Source organism: Ambystoma mexicanum, chromosome 6q (genome assembly GCF_040938575.1).
Source record: "Ambystoma mexicanum isolate Mex_15411 chromosome 6q, UKY_AmexF1_1, whole genome shotgun sequence".
Classification (NCBI taxonomy): Eukaryota; Metazoa; Chordata; class Amphibia; order Caudata; family Ambystomatidae; genus Ambystoma; species Ambystoma mexicanum.
The window spans coordinates 56,524,952-56,545,347 of record NC_090937.1 but is presented as its reverse complement, the minus strand read 5'-3'; the positions used below and the strand labels follow the sequence as shown (position 1 = coordinate 56,545,347).

The 20,396-nt window shown below is 40.5% G+C and overlaps 1 protein-coding gene across 3 annotated transcripts in view; it reads left to right on the top strand.

Annotated features, from left to right (window-relative positions):
• Window positions 1–19,622, top strand: part of PAX5 (paired box 5) — a 688,652-nt gene extending 669,030 nt beyond the window's left edge. For all 3 annotated transcript variants that reach the window (XM_069630476.1, XM_069630474.1, XM_069630475.1), the window contains one exon: window positions 9,242–19,622. In XM_069630476.1, coding sequence (XP_069486577.1) covers window positions 9,242–9,315 — 74 coding nt within the window. In that variant the 3' untranslated portion in view covers window positions 9,316–19,622. The remainder of the gene's footprint in view (window positions 1–9,241) is intronic.
• The last annotated feature ends 774 nt before the right edge of the window (window positions 19,623–20,396 follow it).

The window sequence follows — 20,396 nt, the reverse complement described above, 5'->3', positions numbered from 1 at the left end:
AAGCGGCAGGAGAATCTGTGTATCATCTGCATAGTTAGTGTAGGTGATACCTAGATTGTCCAGATCATCGAACAGAGGTTTGGTGAAAATATTGTATAGAGTAGGGGAGACGCCGGATCCCGGAGGGACTCCACATGTGATGGGTATAGGGTCTGCTGCTGTCGATAGGGAAAACACTCTCACAGTTCTCTCACTCAGAAAGGATTCTATCCATCCTTACATGGCTTGGGTGGAGAAGTGAGCGGCAGAGACCAAATGTCTGCAGAGGACCTTGTGGTTCGCAAGGACGAAGGTAGCTGAGAGATCTAGTAAGAGGAGGAGGGCTGTCTTGCCTTGATCTCTCAGTTTGTCTCTTTGGTTCTTTAAATCAATAAGGGCTGTTTCCGTTCCATGTAGTGGGCGGAAGCCAGATTATCTAGATCTTAGTAGCTTATGCAGTTCAAGGTGTTTTTGAATCTGTGTATAGGCCACTTTGTCCAGGATCTTCAGAAGAAATGGGACTGTAGTAATTGGACGGTAATTAGTGGGGATAAGAGGGTCTAGGGTTTGCTTTTTGAGCAACGGGAGCACCCAGGATTGTTTTAAGTTAGCAGGGATGAGGCCTGAGGAGAAAGATGCATTGACAAGTTTGGAGATAAAAGGTGATAAATCTCTGGCAGAGTCTTTTATTAACTGTGCTGGGCAGGTGTCACCTTTGCAATTAGATGGTTTGAGGGTAAGGATGATTTTCTCTAACTCTACTGTGGTGGTTTTGGTGAAGGAGAATTTGCTAGACTGGGGATTGTGGGTGGCATTTGGTAGTGGCTTAGGCAGATTAGTAAGGTTAAGTGAATCTTCTTTCAGTTGAATTTTGTTTTGGAGGGTGTTTATTTTATTAGTTAGAGCGTGTTGGATATCTGTGCACCAGGTCTGGTCCTTAGTGCAGGTGTCTGGTATGGCAATGGGTGATTCAAGTTCCTTCAGTATGGAGAAAAGTTCCTTCATGCTTGAATTAGAGTTGGCGATGCAATCATTGTATGAATTCCTCTTTGCCAGGCAAACTTCATTTTTGCATTGGCGGGAGATAGCTGTTAGGTTAGCCTTATTCTCAGCAGTTGGGCATAATTTCCAATTAGATTCACATTTTCTCTTAGTGAGGCGTAAGGCCTTGAGTTCAGGTGTGAACCATTTATTTAAATGGGCTTTGGGTTTGCTTGTACGCATTTTAAGTGGGGCAATTTTGTCCATGGTATCGGTCATGATTTTATTATACTCATGAACTAAGATACTAGGGTCTAGGTTGTCGGGCAGTGCATTTAGTGTTGGAAGGATGGCAGGTATGACATTGTCTTTTGTCATATTCTTCTTATTTCTCGTCGGGCATGATGGCGCCGTGGGAGTGACGGTAGGGGATGGTCGGGAGGTTAGGAGGTTGAAGGACACTAGTGAGTGGTCAGTCCATGGTAATGGCGAGATAGACGAGATAGCTGCTGTAACGTTTGAATTAGCGACCCAGTCTAGTATTCTGCCTTTCGTGTGGGTAGGATTGTTGACTTTTTGGGAGAATCCTAGGGAGTTAATAGCGTTGGCAATGGTCAAGGCGTGCACGTCCGCTTGGTCATTAAATCCAAGGTTAAAATCACCTAATACCAGCAGTTGTGAGGTGGTTTTAGCATTGTTGGTTAGTAGCTTGTGCAGATCCTCTTCAAAGGTCCCAAGCGGGCCAGGAGGTCTATAGATTAGGTGAATGGTTAAAGTTTGATTGTTGTTTGTAGGGAGTTTGGCCGTGAGGGCTTCACAAAATTGTAAGGTTTGGGTGGGGGCTAGTCTTAATGATAGATTCGATTTGGAAATGATGGCAATTCCACCTCCGCGGGTGCCCTCACGGTCTTGCCTACATATAGTGTAACCGTCAGGGATGGCTAGCGTGAGTGAAGGGCCTGCTGCCTTATGTAGCCAGGTCTCGGTTATTGCAATGAAGTCCAGATTCGCCTCAGTGATTAAATCAGCTAAATCAAGGGCATGTGCAACTAATGACCTAGCATTAAGAAGCACTCCTTTGTAGGAGTGATCCTTGGTTTCCTCTTTAAGTTGTGCAGGATTTGGAGTACTTTTTGCACTAGATTCTGTCATAGATTTAGATGATTGAAGGTTCATAGAGGCTAAGGTGCTAAGGTGATATTGGAAGCATTACATTTCTTGTCATTTAGGCGTTTCGTCTCACGTTTTATACAGGGGAGGAGTCGTCTAGGTGTCTCGTGAAGTTTGTTGAGTCTTGCACGTAATTTGTTGTTTCTATCGTGCATGGAGCTATGCTGGGAGGCATAGGCTAATGGTCCTAGCAGAGCTTGGTGTTTTAAATCAAGGTATGCATACGTGTTAGTAGCTATATCTGTTGAAGTGAATGAGATGGGTACAGGTCCATGTGGGGGGGCCCCCTGTGAGGCCGGCCTGATTACTAGTGACAAAGAGTACATGCTTCCATACTTTGGCATGCAATTTTAATGGTAAAGCCAACTGGAGTAAGTTCTTACATGTGGCTAATGCCATACAGTGGCAGAATACACATAGACATGTTTTTCTATAGTATAATTACTGGCATTATGCACAATGCAAACATGAGTGTGTTCTTATATGGTAATAATAGGGTATAATGGTGCAATCAGCATGGAAATGTATGGGCACAGCCAATTGGAAAATGTTTTATACTGGCACATATTGTTGAAAAGGGCATCATGAAAATGTGTTTCAGAAATGGTCCTGTGCACTGTTGGTGACTTGCATCTATTGGAATTTTCTCATGAGTTGCCCTACAAAACCCAATTGCAAACTTTTTGGCTCTTTACCCAATTGTTTTCTAAAACGTGTGCTCCAAAACGCACAATTTTCACCCATTATTTAAAGAAGTGTCGTCTAGCAGGCAACCTCGCTATGCCACGGTGCTCTGGCATATCTGGGATAAATATTTACACCCCTCAGATTCACAAGCCGCCACTGTCTTAAGTTGGTTTAAGCCATCTTCTTCGGGGTTATCGCCATACAATTCCAGAGACAGCCCTACGTGCCAGACGGGGTTGGGGGATTCGAGAGGTCACCTACATTATACATTATTTGAGATTAGTGTTGGCTGATTTTTAAAAACCAATTTGAAGTGCTTTACCATTTGCCCAAATTAGCTTGTGCGGGCGAGTGTAGTGAGGGACCCCAAACCAATGTAGGTCACCTCAGGTGGTGGTGTTCACACAAATTTTAAAATATTTAGCTGATATTGTGTATTTTACAGAGCAAGTTCAGTGGGTTAAAACATGAAAAAATCCAATTGATTGATGCCAGGCTAAAAAAAAAAGATAGTAACGTCCAACATTTCCATAATGACTGTAATCACAATATATGGCAGCATTGCAACTGTAGAAAAACATGTTTGTGGAACCTGTGTGTATGATATATGTCATAACTCCCCTGAAGTTTCATGTTGTTTTTGCCATAATATTTGTTAGGTTAATAAGATTTTATTTCTGCACCAAATCACCTCTATGCCAGTGTTGCCCCGATAAAATACTTTCAAGATGGCGTCCACAATATATGTCAAGATTGCTTTTGCAAAACTCATGTTCACGATGCCTGTATATACTTTTATACAAGCATTGCCCTACAAAGAGTGTGCACACTGACTGTGACCAAATATATGCGAGTATTGCCAGGGCCTGCATAAAGGCCTCTCATACATTTCAAATGAAATGGGTCCCTAACCTCCTAACCTTGGGTGGAGGGAGAGAGGTGACTGTAACTGTGACAAAGAAAGCTTAATTGCTTTGTGCAGTAGGGACCCCAGCCGGCCCATAGGACTGGGGGTTTCCCAAATAATACTTTAAGATGAGTAGCAGCACCCTTCAGATGGATGGGGATGCAGATTAGTACTCTCGTATCAAGTCAATAATGACAACTCAACAGTTTCGCAAAGGGAGTGCGTTTAATGACAAGTACAAAAAACGGGGAGTTCATGAATATCAGCAATCACTCGATCTTCCTTCCCGCTTCAACTTCAATTAATTTCAGAAAAAAACATAGTATTTATACCAAAAACTTGTCATCACTGACGTGTAATTTCTTAAAACTTAGCATGTACTTGATTGGTTCTAGGAAGGTAACTTTAATATAGGTAATATATATGTATATGGTAACAGGGAGATAAGATTGGATAAACAATGTCAGGTGGGGCAACTAAGCCCTTCCTTAAAATGGCTACTGTAAACGTCACTAAAAGTACAACGTCTCATTGGTTCTACTAACTATAGGACCCTAGATTACATGGTCCACTATTATTGGGTTGGCATCAACCCCACTCAAACTTTTCCATTTGCTTAGCAGAGTGCAGAATAGCTGGCCAGTTGCAGGGAGTTTCTCTGCACCCCCAGCTTCCCTCCAATTATTGTTACAATCAATCATCACCTCAGCGGTATGTGTCAATTACTTATTTGTATTTTGGCCTCGAGTCTGCTTCTTGGTCTGGGAAAGTTAAGGGGTCTGGGCATGGCAAGGGTCCATGCGTGGGTGTGAAAGTTTCATCCCTTCTGCTTGCTCAGTCATGTGATTCCGACACTGTGAAATCTTCTTATTCTCCATGCAATTTCGTGTATTTGATTTAATGCTGCCAGGCGTCTGCCATCTGTGGCTTTTCTTGACCTGCACAGGATACTATGTTCTTCTTTTCATTCATTGTATCCACTGTTGGTCTATTTCAGCCGATACGACCTTGGCTTCTTGGCATGGTTGTCTTCATCTGAGTTTCTCTCTGTCTTTAATTCTCGATTTGTTTGCTGCAAAGCTCTCCTCTTGAGACCTTTAGTAACCTTTGGTCGATTCTGCTCATGTGCATAGTGGAAGTATACTTGTATAAAGTGCTTTCTTGCGGTAGATATGTACATGTGGCACTTGCCGCAATTTATTTACATACTAAGCATAAACAAGTCTCACGATTTCTGTGCTTCTTGCAGTTACTGTGCATATGTACACGTTTAAACTAGCTGAATATCTTCATCATGCTTGTGGCATAGGTTTCTGATATTTTGACATCAATTATTTCACTTTAGACTCGGGATGTCACTGTTCCATGGTGTTTCGTCTCTTTTGATGTCATCATTCTCATGTCATTATATCTTCTATATGTGAGTCAGTCTGGTTTCTTATGACGTCACCATTCATCTTCTTTTAGAATCTTCTTGGTTTCTTCAGGTATTGCATTTTGACAATTGTTATTCTGTCTCACTTGTCGGTATGGTTTTTTCAATGGGTACCTTATTGTCCAGGTTTCCTTTGGTGTCGGTACTTCAACAGTTGTTGTTCTTCTGATAGGTACTGGACAGAGTCCTACTGCGGCTCTCTGCTGGTTTATTTGTTCATCATACGTCACATATTTCGGCGTGAATGTTCCTCGTACTTCAAAATGGGCAGTTGGAGTGCGACTTGTGCTTGGTACCTCCTCTACAGCTTCAATTATCATAGATGCTTTCCCTACCTTCAGCTCTTTGTGGTGCAGTAAACATGCTTTGAGATTAATGAAGTTTAATGAAGTTTAATGTGGCACTCATGTTATGAAACCTCAATAATAAACCCAAGGAAACTACTCATTACAATTTGCTTTAGGAAACATATTCCCTATCATAAACTACTATAGACTAGGCAACACAGAGCACAAAACTCCAACCAGTCTTTTACCTATGTTGCACTGAATTAATTCTTCCCATTCTGTATAGCATATTCATTTTGTGATCAGATATGTTCTCAGAGGGTGCAAAAGTCACCAACTGACACTGCTTGTACCCCAAAAAACGTATTTGCCATTTTCCCCTTTCCACTTGATTGCCTTAAACTTCACCAGATCTTTGTGTTGTATTCCGCAAGGAAGAAAGGAAATACCAACTGTAGGCAAGACGACCTACTGTAATTCCACAATACCAAGTGCAAAGTGAGTGTCAAAGGGTGCACAACAAGACATGTGAAGGGGCCCCCTCTTTCCACCCTACCTTCTCTACTGACCTCACAAAAAGTTCTTAGCATCAGCTAACACCTAAATAACAGCAATGTTCTCGCTTGCCTCGTAACTCTTCACCCTTCATCCAGCCTTTGGATGCTTATTTTAAGATTCAACTTGTGCGTTTATTATATATTTTCAAGTCAAGATTCTGAGTTTTCTAGAAATGTCGTTGGAATGTTGATTTTTCGACTTTTTCATTCTATGATTTGAGTAGGTACAATGCAAGCAATGTTAGCATTCTATACATGCCGAATAAAATGTGTGGGTCTATATAGGTAGATCACTGCAATTTCCATCTAAATCACGGGATACATTGCTAAACCTGAATGACCACAACCACTACAGAAGAATTCATAAGAATATGTGAAGGCATGGACTGCCTGAATACAACAAAAAACACTTGTGTTGTGTAAAAGAGATCTATAAGGTCCCAGCCCTCAATCAATTTTTATCCAGAAAAGGACAAACTGGTATTTTATTTTTCCAGTATGGATACCTACTGTTTTATTTATACACCTAGATAATATGTTCAGGCAATTACATAAGTATACAGCCATAGAGTATGAAATACTATTTTCTCTCCCTAATTCCCCTTTATTGTCATTCGACATTTGCATTAATTTGAATTACTCATTACTATTCTATACAAACAACCACTAAAATCAATTGTTTACAAAAGTTGAAATCAAAGAGGTATAATGACAATAAACCGAAAAAGGACAATTTTAGCTGAATTGCCTGTGTTACGCAACATATTATGTGACAATACATCATCTGAAGCATAGATTTAAAATGTAGTCACAATTGTTTACAAACACTTGATAGAAATAAATGAAAATCTTATGTATATTTTACATTATCCGGACATGTTTCGGTTCTTTACAATAACTGTGGGACCTTCGTCAGGGTTAAACTACTGTAGTGGCATATGGCATTTATTTTTACATCTCCCGTTGAATCACGTTTTGGAAGTTAAACATTAATTGAACTGGTTCTTTCATGCTGCAAAATCCTGGGGCAAACCATGCGGGTGTGTGTGTGATGGAGGATTCTTCTTGGTCCCATCTTTAGTCACTTGATTTGATTGGCACCTAATGCTATACTTCCAAAAGTCTTGAAATGGATCAGTTATAAGAGGGTGTATTACTTTTGTCTTTCAATTTGCACCTCTGGTGACTTAGAGGAACTCGCTAGCAGAAACACTGCCACCCCACCAGTGTCTCACTTTAAAGTAGATCAAAATAAGGCGCCTCCACCCATGTCAGCAGAGATGTAACTTGAATGCTCAAGTTCTGCACCACCAAGCGAACGAGCCTGCGGAAGATGTGGGGTTATATTTAAAGATTTGTCTTATCATTCCAGAACAATAGTTTGGTGTCCTTCTTAATTCAAACTTAGGTCCCACAATAGAAAGAGATGGTTAGAGTCAAACTGGTTTTAAAATATAACTCTGGATACCTATGTGACGAGGACCGTCACTGCACACTTTCTTTTAAACTACCAATGCCCCAATCTTGTAACACTATCATATTCTTCCTAATACGTTTTCTTTTTTTCTTTTCGAAGATGTTACTGGTACTTCTCTTTACATAATTATGGTCATGGATGGGTTCTGTGTATTGGTACATCCTTGAGTTTCAAGCATGACTATAACAACACTACAAATGTATAAAGCACACGTTGAAAAAATGATGCAGAACAGATATTAAAAGGAATGATTTGGAAAGCTCAGTCCTGTGTATGAATGGAGCATGCACCATGCAGTTTATGAAATGCACTAGGTACACGGATGACTTCCAAAAAGCCACATCTGAACAGCGTTACCATTCTAGCGTCTTCTGCAATAGATATGGGATAGAAGAAGTATGGCTTTTATTTTTACTTCTAGGCGCTATGTTATTTCCAGTTATGCCAGTACACAGAAAATATAGCCCAAGGTATACAAAACTTTAAAAAGAAATTGCAGTGAACATGAAGAAATAGTAGTTTATAGATGTGTGATTTCTTTTAATAAACGCATTTGAATATTTTCAGAGAGGTTGTCATTTGCACAGAATAATCACAACTGTACAATAAGCATAATCGTTTTTTTAGAAAGAAAAATCAGTGTTTCAACAGCAGTACCTCATAAAAGTTCAAGCGCTCCACCTTGCTTTTTGGCCTTAATCTCTGTTGGAAGCCCACTGTCTGGGGTTGACGATAGTAATTCATTGAGATGGGCCTGGTGGGTCAAAGGAATCTTCCTCGGGCGAGGAGAGCGAGATGTGATAGAAGTGTGGATATAGGAATGTTCAAAGTTTCTTTCAGAACTATGCACCAACAGTGCATGATGCAGCATGCTATTACAAGACATTGGGCCTCATTACGACCCTGGCGGTACGGTATGGACGGTGCCAGGATGGCACCGGCACTGTCCATACTGTACCGCCTTATTCCGAGTCTCCCTGGCGGGTCCCTGGCGAGGTGTGCGGCACCCGCGAGCAGAACTCATGATTGCATTGGCCCCATTATCAACGATGCCGGTGAAACCATGCTCCCGAACCCCATTGTGCCCTATGGGGCAGAATGGGGATCAGGAGCCCGGTATTATTGCCTCCCGCGAATGGGCAAGTACCGGCCCCTTCATCTCGTAATGGGTCGGTTATTGCCCAATCGCAGGAGGTGGTGCCGGTAGCGAGCATGGCGGTAGCTGTGCCTGACATACAGGCATGGCTACCGCCATGCTCGTAATGAGGCCCATTATTATCCACAGTTAAATAAAAGCACAGACAGGTAAAGGTTAGGGATCGGGCTGAAACACAGAAAATAATTATGTTACATCATCTGATCTTAAAATGTACGGAAGCCGTGAGAAGATAAGGAAGCAGTCTTCAAACTGAGGGACAGCCCTGCCTAGGGGGGTGGCCAGAGGATGTGCCTGGGGCGTGAGGCGCATTTAAAAGGGAGGGTGGTGGCATAAGGCATATTAAGTTTGCAATTCACTATGGGGGAGTGACAGACATGCAGCATTAGTGAATTCCATCACAGATCTGTGATTACAGTATCTCGCGCATATGTGTCTAGAAAGGGGGACGTGAGCAACATGTGTCCGAATGGTGGAAGCAGAACGTGCTTTACTTAACCAAAGGTCACCTCCCAAAGAGTCATCTGAGGTTACTAGACAGAGTACAACTGGGACCTGCCCACACCCACCACAAGACTAATCGTGTGCTTCTCTTGCCTTCACAGGTTCCCCGTACTATTACAGCGCGGCCAGGGGAGGACCCCCAACAGCCACTGCCACAGGTTATGACCGCCACTGACATATGGAGCCCAAGAACTGAAGCACTTGCCACACATTGCATCCGGGGCTGCAACCTTTGATCCAACCAGGATGCACTAAGCAAGCGACATGGCCCTTTTCAAACTGGATGTCTTTACAATTGGAACGGGCTACTCACCCCTTGCCTCGAACAAAAGTGGAACTGAATGGGTATTTCTATCACTGGATTGTGTCTCACATTGGCTGATCGAAAGATTAGATAAAGTAGCGCAAAAAAAGCAATTCTACTGACATTTCACTCAATCCGCGGGTGCTGTGGCTGTGGCTCTGAATCCTGAACAATTCGAAATTTGCTCCGAAACCCACCATGAAGACAGCATCAAATCAGCCATTCTCAGAAGGTACCAGGCATTGCAGGTTCTGTTTACCCAGGCGGGGGAAGGCTCCAGTACCTTCCCTGTGGACGTGACCTTCTCCCTGGTCAGGGCAAATGGACCTATGGACCTATTCCACAGTATGTGCCCAGCACCACTGTAAATACTGGCTTTTTAGTGTTTCTACGAGAGTGGCTTAGCATCCAGAGACCATTTCTTAGATGAAGCAAGCTCCACAAGAGCCTGCTTCTCCAATGCTGCACCAATGCAAAGATTACTGTAAGCTTTAACCTACTTGGAACCAGGTTGGCATTTGCTGTTGGATGTCATTTTATAGCGGGGTCTGTTGCCAGCTCAGCAAATGGAAGTCAAAGGACCCACACTAGAAGCTGGGTTTCAAAGCACATACAACTCTGAGGCAGAGGAGATCTGGGAATGTCCTCAAAGCTAGATCATGAGTTAGGGTTGAATCATACTCATTGTTACCCCGGGAACGTGTTCACTGGCACGATCACAGTGATTTCTGATGGCCGACACACAAGTTTTGTGTGTGCCTACATAGACTGACTCTGAAAGAAGGCGTCTCCTTTCTGTTTGAAGAACATATACAACTTGTCAGTGGGATGTTGTTGTGTAACATTTGTGTCTTGGTTTGTTTTCCTCACAGATAGCCAAGTCCACGTAGCAGTGGGGCCGAATGTAGCGCAGTTTCCAATGGTATTTAAAGAACAGTATTTAGTGAGCGGGGATCCATGAGATAGAAAGCACAGTTTTGTTGAGTCCCAATTGCCAAACACTCACTAAAAATACTAAAAGAAATCCAAGAACACTATAGTTTTGCCATGGGCCAGTTAATGAAAACATGTTATTATCATTGTGAGGATTAATACTATGTCAGTAATCTGCATCTGTCAACATGCCATATCCCTATGCACAGCAAAAGGCAAACATTTTGCTGAAATGTTACTTCAATTGAAAACTTAAAACCAATATTTGTATTCATAGCTTTCTACATTAAGGTTGGTCAATCAGCTGTACTATATTTAACAGGTGTATAGGCTGTGACTATGGACACCATTGGCAGATTCTATAGGAGAGCATTGCAAGTTGGGTTCAGATATCTAACTCAAAGGCGTAACTGGAGAGACACTAGCTACTCACACATTACTTGTTCCTTTCATAAATTAATACTTAAAAAACATAACCATGTTTTTGGTCCATATAAAGAAGCAACTGTCCTGGTCCCCAAAACAATTTTCGCCATGTGATGAGCATACAAGGAATTGACACACTGGTAAGGGACAGAGGATGTCAAAAAGCATGGTTATTTCGCAGTCCATGATCCATGTTTGGGGCTGTTGTGATGAGAACATTTATAATTGAACATCCCCTTCAAATCGAAACTCAAACCATTGGGCGTTGTGGAACATACAGCAAATCTAGGCCTTGTTCCTATTAATTCTGATGTCTTGGTGAGAAAACCCTTGTACGGTAGCCAAAAAACATATCCCTCAAAGTACGTGAGGGGCTAGAGAGTGCCCCACTTTATTCTGGGACACCACTCAATTAAGTGCGCTACTCTGCCTCTACTCAGTGAACCAATTGCTTCCAAAACAAACATCAGTGAGTAATCAGAACAAGTGCTGGTATTCATCTAGCAATCAACCACATGCAAATGCTGTGCAGCATCTTAAGCCCACCAGAGGCTTTCAACATAAAAGACACATTTGCCATTTAAGTATTATTTCCCTTTTGATTGGGATTCCAATTCTTTCTCTTTAGTCGGCTCTCGACACTGGTTACTGGGATCTCCCTTGACATTGCCATACCTGGGCTGAAAACACATGTCATTCATATCTCAAAACAGGTAAACATGAGGCCTACTCCAAATAGTACCTTTACTGAAGGGCTATTCTAGTCTTGGCAGAATCGTTGCTATTACCAAGTCAGTTTCAACACTTGAATCACAGTACAATACTGCCTCGCGGTATCGGTATAAATAGCCAGCTGTGGTGCCCAAGCTAATACTTCATTATCTCATCACTTTCTGCTTTAAATGCATGATGAAAATTCAGCGCTTTAGAGGGGTATGAGTCTTCGCAAGTCACCCCCCAACCTGATGGTTTAGGTGGTCTATTTTAGCATAGCCGAGGATGGGCTACATCATCAGTTCAAGCATAACTGACCATACCAGTGCTTTTGGTGGTCCCCCATTGTGAAGCAGATGGTGGAACAGCTTTGTAGGTAACTCCAATAAATATGCAGATATTTCTATCTTTTAATCCTTACATACCCCTCTATGGACTTCTACTAAAAGTAGCACATCTGCCAAAGTAGCTTTTATACTGTAAAGGGCAAGCAATAACTCCAAATGACGGATCATGTGTTCAGTCACAACCAATGGCCCCATGCCAAAGGCCAATATGGTAAAAGATCACCATAATTCATAACAATGATAACACAACTAATTATTAAAGGGGCACACCTATCATATAAACATGGTAAATTGAAAAGATGACGCTAAATAGTTCAGTGAAGAATAAGTAAAGACCCTTGCTATGATTGTCACCACCAACTATTTAAAGTTAAGCTACTGAAAAATATGGGACATGAAGTGTGTTAGCAGGGAGCTCGAACACAAAGCTCCCCTCCCACAGCTAGCTCAGAACCAGTAAAGCTGTAGTGCAACTCCCAGATCAAAGACGTGGTTCCACACAACAGTGCACCAGTTATCAAGGCACAGGGGGCAGCCTTGTGTCTCCCCAAATAATGAATGCCACCTCACACTGATGTCCCGGACAGTTCCCCACTCAGTGCAAAGCAGTATTGTGCCAGTAAGGCATATACATATCAAAGTACGCTGTGTCATTATATCACTCAGTATTGCCCAAATGTATGTTTTGGGACGATTTAGACTCATTTATATATTTACTAGCAAGGGCATCGACTTCCATTTGTTCTCAGGTTCTGAGCACCCACAAATTGACAACACCCCAAAAAGTGATTTAAAAGCAAGAACAATCCCTCCAGGTACACATCATTTTTATTCAAAATGTACTACCGGCACCCAGATTATTTTCCAATCTTGGCACCTTTGCCCACTGTGCAGATGGGCAAAGGCGACAATCGGCAAGTACTTCCGCTTTAGGGTATTTATTTTTGTCATCAGCACAGACACTGCAGCATGTCATTAATCATTATCTTATTGCCTTTGAGGTTAATAATCCCAAATTGTATGTGCTATGTTCCTCTTTGTGGAGTTAGATATTATATTTATATACATACATATTTATACATAAATCCATGGAAGCTAATATATTGCCCCGCCAAGTGAAGCCATTACTGACAGGGATTTCAAGAGCACAAAGTATGTTTAGTGGTGTAGAATAATGCCCATTAATGAGACAGGTTGGTGGTTCCAATTTAAGATGTGGGGTGACCCATTTATTTTGGGTTACAAATCCTCACCATTGTAATGTATGTTGTTTAACTGAAAACATATTTGAAATAGTTTAACGTCATTTCATGTATAGAGAATAAACTTGGATTGCAATTCAGGAAAAAACTGTGAAAAGGGTGCCCAGAAGGAATTCACTTTGCTGATAAAATGTTCCCATCATTTGGTATGTCCTGTGGTCTCATGTATTTGGACCATTGTGTATGTGCCATGTGCAGGGTCCTCTTCTAGATGCTGTAGTATTTGACAATCTCTTGACTGTGAGAACACGCCGAAACAATTGGAAAGGACGAGGATCTTGCTTGTCTTCACTGGGTTTTTTGTTTGTTATTGTTGTATTTTTTGTGACCGTGGGTGCGAGATATTTGCTACATGTTGAATAATATAAATAAAGACGTTTGACAACAAAGAACAAGAGAGGGACTGTAACTTTGATTCAGACCAACAGTTCACATCTCCAAGGAGAACCTCCATTTTGTCCTCCATATTTCTTTGGACACATGACAAAAGACAACAAGGCCTATATTGTACATAACACCAGAGGTTATCTGTGTTTCTTCATTTTCTTTTACAGCAAAAATATGCAAAGCACAGATGCGCTACTTATATCACTTCTTTGTTTTGACTGTTTCATGAAATGTCCCAAAAACATCACAAACACTTTCATTGAGCCTCAGCACTGCATCATCTCAATTTGACAGATCTGTATGAAATGGGTTGGATGCAATTATGCAGAATAGTAACGGTGAATGGACAATATTGAATGATAAATTGTAAAATGAATATAATCGTTACATTACAAATAGTACAAAAGAAAAGTAAAAATCAGATTTGTTTTCACACGGAAATAACTCTTTTTCCAATATCTTTTTCTTACTTTTCAAAAAAATCCCCTTTCCTGGACCATAAAACCATAATCCTAATTTCAAAGTAAAGGTATTTAAAGAAATCTGTGCCTTCAACCTTACCATGTTACCAGATCGCGTTGCAAAATTCGAAATTTAATTAGACAATTAATACACAACATTGAAAATATTATTTCTGATTCTATTTTTTCTTTCATCTTTTATTATGAATTAGTCATTATTTAAATGTCATCATTTGAGTGGGGCGCACAATTCAAACAAGTAAATAAAAATGTTTAATGACTGAAATGATTATTTTATGGGGCTTTTTCACTGTTTACTTTATACAAAATTATGTTTCTTTTCCTGAAATAGTGCTCCTTTATATTAAATGTTGTTCTTTTTTTAGTTTTTAGGAGCAAAATGTGTGTGCCCAAAGGACAAGTGTTTTTTTCTAATTGATTGTGTAGCTGCTTTGGAAAGTTCACACTTGCAATACGTTATGAGAAATTGTTTATTTAAAAAGAACTGCTGAAAAATAGCATCATATCGAAGTATCTTATTAAAAAATGACAAACAAGTGTTGTAAAATGTAAAAGTGACACAAATGTTGACAGTTATTGCAATGCATTTGGGACCCCTATATCTTCTCCATTATCTAACACAGTGGGTTCAAGGTTTACCATAACACCATAAACGAGGCAGAACATTAAAGAATCACGGAATCAACGTAGGTAGCAATGTTATGGACAGACACAGAATTGGTGGATCAGAAAAACAGGAAAATTGGCCACCGTGTGTTCCATCATGAGATGTGCTAGGAAGTGGCAGGGGGGAGGACAAGTAAACATCGGACTGCAGATTTTACTCATGATGGAGTTCAGGAGGAACATCTTTCGTGGCTTCAATAAAGTAGACAATACACTTAATTGGTTGGCAGAATGGTAGGAAGGGATAGCAAGCTCTTGAATGTTCAACCTTTTTTTAGCCTGCATTGTTAACTCATGACTGAATGAATACACATCTGATAAGAGCTGTGAGCTTCTCCCTCCAGGCCCGGCATGTTTGGTCATGTAGAAAATTCAAACTGTGCCTCTAAGTGAACCGTAAAGAGAACACTAGGAGCACATGAGCCCCTGGAGGAGGACGAAGAAGACATTGCTGCACCAAGAGTGGTCCAACCTTCATGTCCTAAACTGGGCATTAACATTACCAGGCCACGTTAAGTGGTATGTGGCCCTTTCCATATTGCAGGTCCCTCTATTACAGGCACACTTGGTTGACCCTCAAAGTGAAGGATGTGACAATCGTAGCAGAATGAAGGACTGATTTGCTGGCAGGACTAGGTGCTGTGAATGGCGTAACAGAGGATCATGTCAAGTAGACTAGGTTGTAAGAAACAGGTCAGGAAATGCATGAAATATTATTTGGACCTATATTTGGCTTTGTTAGAACTGCATTGTACCTTGCTTTGCTACATCATCTTATTTGTGGAATGCACATCTTCAAATACATTTGGAAAGCAATGCAGTTACATTTTAAATTGGAGTTTCTTTTGCACTTTCCAATTTTATGAAACCATGACTGAATATGTGTGCTAAACTTGTTGGTCCAATGTAAAGAATTCTCAAACAATTAGTCATTAGTCATGCCAATATTTTATTTTATTATTTTTTATTTTGATTTAGCTGAAAAAAATAAGCCTTTCAAAAATTTTAAATTTACAACATATTCAGAACATTCATAAAATAAACATGATACTTTACAGATTTAAAACATTGAGATTAAAGAGTATTTATGATACAAAAAAGTAAGGAAATTTTGTCAAGATAAAGGAAGAAAAACCTAAAAAATAGAAACCAAGATAATTCACATTATTGGCCCTCATGACTTAATTAGAGATCACAATCTAATAATTTCCCTTTATCGCTAAGATTTCAAATTTCAAATTCACCTAAACAGTAATCCAACATAGAGCATCAACTACATCAAGCTAATAGGCCAATAAACACATCACCACAATTGTTCCTCAAAATTTCGCCAAATTACATAAAATTAGATACCTTCTTTAAAAGCAACCTTTATACGGTGGTATCCATATCTCATAACTGTTGCAGCAAGTTCAGAGCCTGCATAAAAGTTACCATCGCTATATTCAGTCTCGATTTCTGACTATTATACAAGATATTCCATAGCGTATCTGGATCCACTATTATCAAACCTAGGAAAAAATGCTTGAACAATCGCACTCTCAAAGGTATAAGCACGGGACACTCAACTAGCAGATGCGTAAGGGTTTCCACCTTAGCAGCACCCACACAGAATCGACAGATGTTATCATCTACTAACTGCTGCCTGTAAAGCACTTCCTTAGTAGAGAAAAGATTCAATCCTAGCTGTAGATGTTGAGATCTGTGCTTCGTATCTGGAAATTTCAGAATATATTGTTCAGTAATAAACAATTTCTTTGAAACATATGGCTGGGTTTGAAAGAGTTTGCATTGCAGGCATTCATTTCTAGTTTGGATCCAATCGTATAGCCATCATTTAGCTTTTGCTCTATTTGGGTTATTGAGCAAAGTAATTTCTGTTACCCCAGGATGTTCAAAGCACTATTTCTCCAGGCCTTAATTTTAGAATGCTCAGAAGTCAAAACATATGTGGCCAAAATGATCGCGATAGTAATATGGCCAGACACCAACAGGTATTTTCTATAAAGCGAGATAACCTTCCAACAGTATACCGCATGTAATGAGACCATTCCTAATTTGTGCAGTATTAGGCACGTAGATACTATCTGAGGCAAACCCAAAATGGCTCTCCAGAAACGCGCTTCAAATTTCAACCAAAAGGACTCAAGGAGGCAGCATCTTGTCTCAGACCCATAGGTGAGAATGGAAGTTACCTTTTGTTTAAAAAAAGTTATTGCTGGTGCGAATGAAAATATTCTGTATTTACCCTGGATAATACGTGCCTGGGCTATATTATTCTGCTTGTCCGGTTGCTGGATGGGTGTTCAAAATGGTCTCTAGGCGGTAGACACAGCTATACCTTTCTAGTAGCAATGTTAAAGACGGAGGACCAGTAACAATTAAAACCATACATTTTGTGACAATGTATGCCTAGCCTGTCTGTTCTCCTTACGGTTAAGAAATGTAGATGCTTGCACAGGTTCACGTGATGATGCATGGGGACAGAGGCCTGCGTTGTACACTCCAGTGCCCCCAGCTGACTGTGTTTAGCAACTTGCAATTTTAGGACACTGACTGATGATGGCTCTGTTGTTCCTGAATCGTCCTCACCTTTGGAGGTTGTTGTGAAAGTTCCGGTAGCGCAGTGAATTTTCAAAGGCTGTAGTGCTTGTATAGACATTCCTTGACTTTGACTCCCTTGCCAACATACAGTCAGACTAGACATACATATAGGTTGTTGCACAGTATCAAACAAACTGCTTTGCAATGCTTTTTTTCTTTAATTGTATCATCATAAAGTCAACATTTTTGAATTTGTGTTACCTACATTAAAGTCGACAGTTTGATGGGTCTAGTTTTAACAGCCCTGGGTGAAGACTTTGCAATCATGTTCTCATCGGCAATACCAGAAATGCTTAACACAGTCATAGAAATATTTGAAACACAGAACATTTAAAATGCATTTAAAACCAAAAATCAAAATCAAGGGAAGTTTGCCCAAAACCTTTTTTATACAATACACTTTGAAATGTTGTTTGGATCAACCCGGATATATAAGAGCATGGCAAACGACTCTAAGCCCATCATTATTTTCGTCTAAGACTTAATAATTGTTCTTTTATGTTAAAGTGTGCCTGTGACTGCAAACTGGTGCTGTATGCCACCACTTTAGCAACAGATCATATATACTGCTCTTTAAGGTAGCTGCCCATGGGCACGCTTGGAATTTGCTGTGAAGTTTAACATTCATGACAGGTTAGAGTGGATTTCCACCAGGTAATACTAGAGTGTAAGATATGTAGCTGCAGTAGCAAAGCACAGTGGTCCTACAATACGCAGAGTCAAGCCCACGCTAAACCCAAGTCTCAATCTTGACCAACCCCTTTAGGGCACAACATGTGTTCTTGTGTTTACTGCAGGATTATTTCTGCTTGTTTATCACAAAAACCCGCTCCTGCCTTTGTCCCCACCATGCCAACCTGTGTCACCGCCATGCCAGGCGAGGAACCAGAAAACACCACTAGCATTGCTTAACCTGTGACATAGTGTTCTGTGAAATCACACAAGATGCAACCTGAATAACATTAAGCAGACCATTAAGCGGACCATGCCTACCCTCATATTTTAGAAAGACCGCATAGATATCCATGGTTATGCTACGAAAATCTTTTCCCAAGCCACGCCCTATTTCTCTCAAATCAGTTGGGTTGGGCTATTGCCTGAAAACAGAAGTCTTAAGAAACGGTATCTATCCTGCAGTTGAACTGTTGGGGAAGTGTGAATGAGATACCTGGTTGTGCACACAAAGACTGACACATATATACTCCTAGTTTCTCTCTAATGCCAAATGCTACGGCCATTCATGTTCCCTCTAACTGGCCTTCAAGCCTAAATCAGACCTGCCAATAGCTAACAGTGGATTAAACAAGCCACCTCTCTGGCCCCTAAACTGCTACTGGGATGGACGATGTCGTATTTCTATTTACTTGTGGCCTTTGACTATGCCGAAGAAATTACAGAGATGCACAACTATTTACGAACGGAATTCATTTTTTAAAGAAAAAATACTATTTTTGTTTTTTGCCTGAATATACAAAAAAACTGTTTTGTAATAAGGGACACTTTCAGCATTACTAAAAACATACTACATCCACCAAACTTTGTGATTGAGACGTTAACGCGTACTTGTAAAAGAAAATGTGAAATGAGCAAAAAAATAAAAAAAATATAAAAAGTGAATACCAGAAAACATTTTGAACTTGCCTTTCGAAGTAAGAGAACAATCTGTCTTGACAAAGATACAAAAAATGCTTCTTAAAAATGTGTATGTTTTGTATTCTTTTTTAGTGGGCCACCTGGCTTGAAATATTGGTGTTTCCTTTACAGTGCTGTGTGTTGCTTTTGTGTGTGGTACTATTTGAATGTAATTTACAGCAGTGCCAATTTGCCAAAGATGTTGATCATATTTTACTTCCTGTTTTTCCTGCCATTGGTCTTCTCTCGTTCACGATTTTTGTTTCAAATTAAGAGATGAAGGAAGTGTTGCTTTTTCTCTCAGCTCCTTTCTTTATCCCTAGTAATTAATGGAATTTGTGATTTTATTTGACTTTAAATGGTTGACTGCAAAACGTTTTCTCCTCCTTTAGATTAGTTTAAGAAACATGCAATAAAATTGGCGTAGTTTCGATACCTGTGTATCCTTCTCATGAGAGTGACTTTCACTTGTGGACAATTGATTTATGTGACCTTCAATGTGAGATAATTATTTGTAAATAGCTACAATAATTTTATTGGCTCTGAGAATAAAAGTACATTTTTTAAGTTCAAAAATAATCTAGCTTGTATTTTTTCCCACGGATCTAACATAAAAACTTGCTGAATTACTGATGCTGTGCAAGCAATAGGCTGCTATTTTCTTGAAGCTTGCGGGCTATCAGTTGTTTAGGGTGTCACTCTAATTTCTGTGAGTCTAGTGTTTTATGCTACCATTGAGTTCAGTTCAACCAACCAAGAGGGCATTGCCAGGAGACATCCCCAGACACGACCACACTGGGACACATGCGCCAGAAAGCATTGTTCTTATCAAGGTCAGCGGAGACAGGTCAATCACCATTAGGTGCTGCTAACTTTGATTTATCGAATGGCAGCAGCCACAAGGGCATCCTCTTTAAAATGGATGCTGATGGTTGCCCGCCAACCTTCTTCCTTTTGCATGATCACTGATATCCTGCTCAAATGACATATCTCACTACGTTCTAGTTTCACTCAAAAGCAGGTCTAGAGTGGTATTAACACTATATTAAGGACCCAATGGCATACAAATAAAATGTATCTAGCATCAGGTTACCCAGTACAAATGACTGTGGACAGGAATATCTCCTCCATACTGCCTCTGGCCTATATTACTTGCAAGCTTAATACTCAGAATATCACCCAAACATTCACTGGAGCATAGGGCTTGGAGGGCACACTCCTTGTATCAGCAGAAGTTCAAGAATGGTCTTAGGAACTATCCCACTTGCTCGTCCTAACTGAATGTGCCGTCTGCTATCAGTACTTATTAGTTTTGGCTATTAGGTGGGGCTTAAGTGCCATCTATAAGACAAAACATTTGCATTTGTAGTACAGCTAGGTGGGAGATTACATGTGAGCAGGGAAACACAGCTAGCAGGTGTTGTTTGTCTATTTAACCCTCCCCTCCCATTCACTGCCTATGGCCATGCTAATCCCTATGGCAATTTCCACTCACCTCT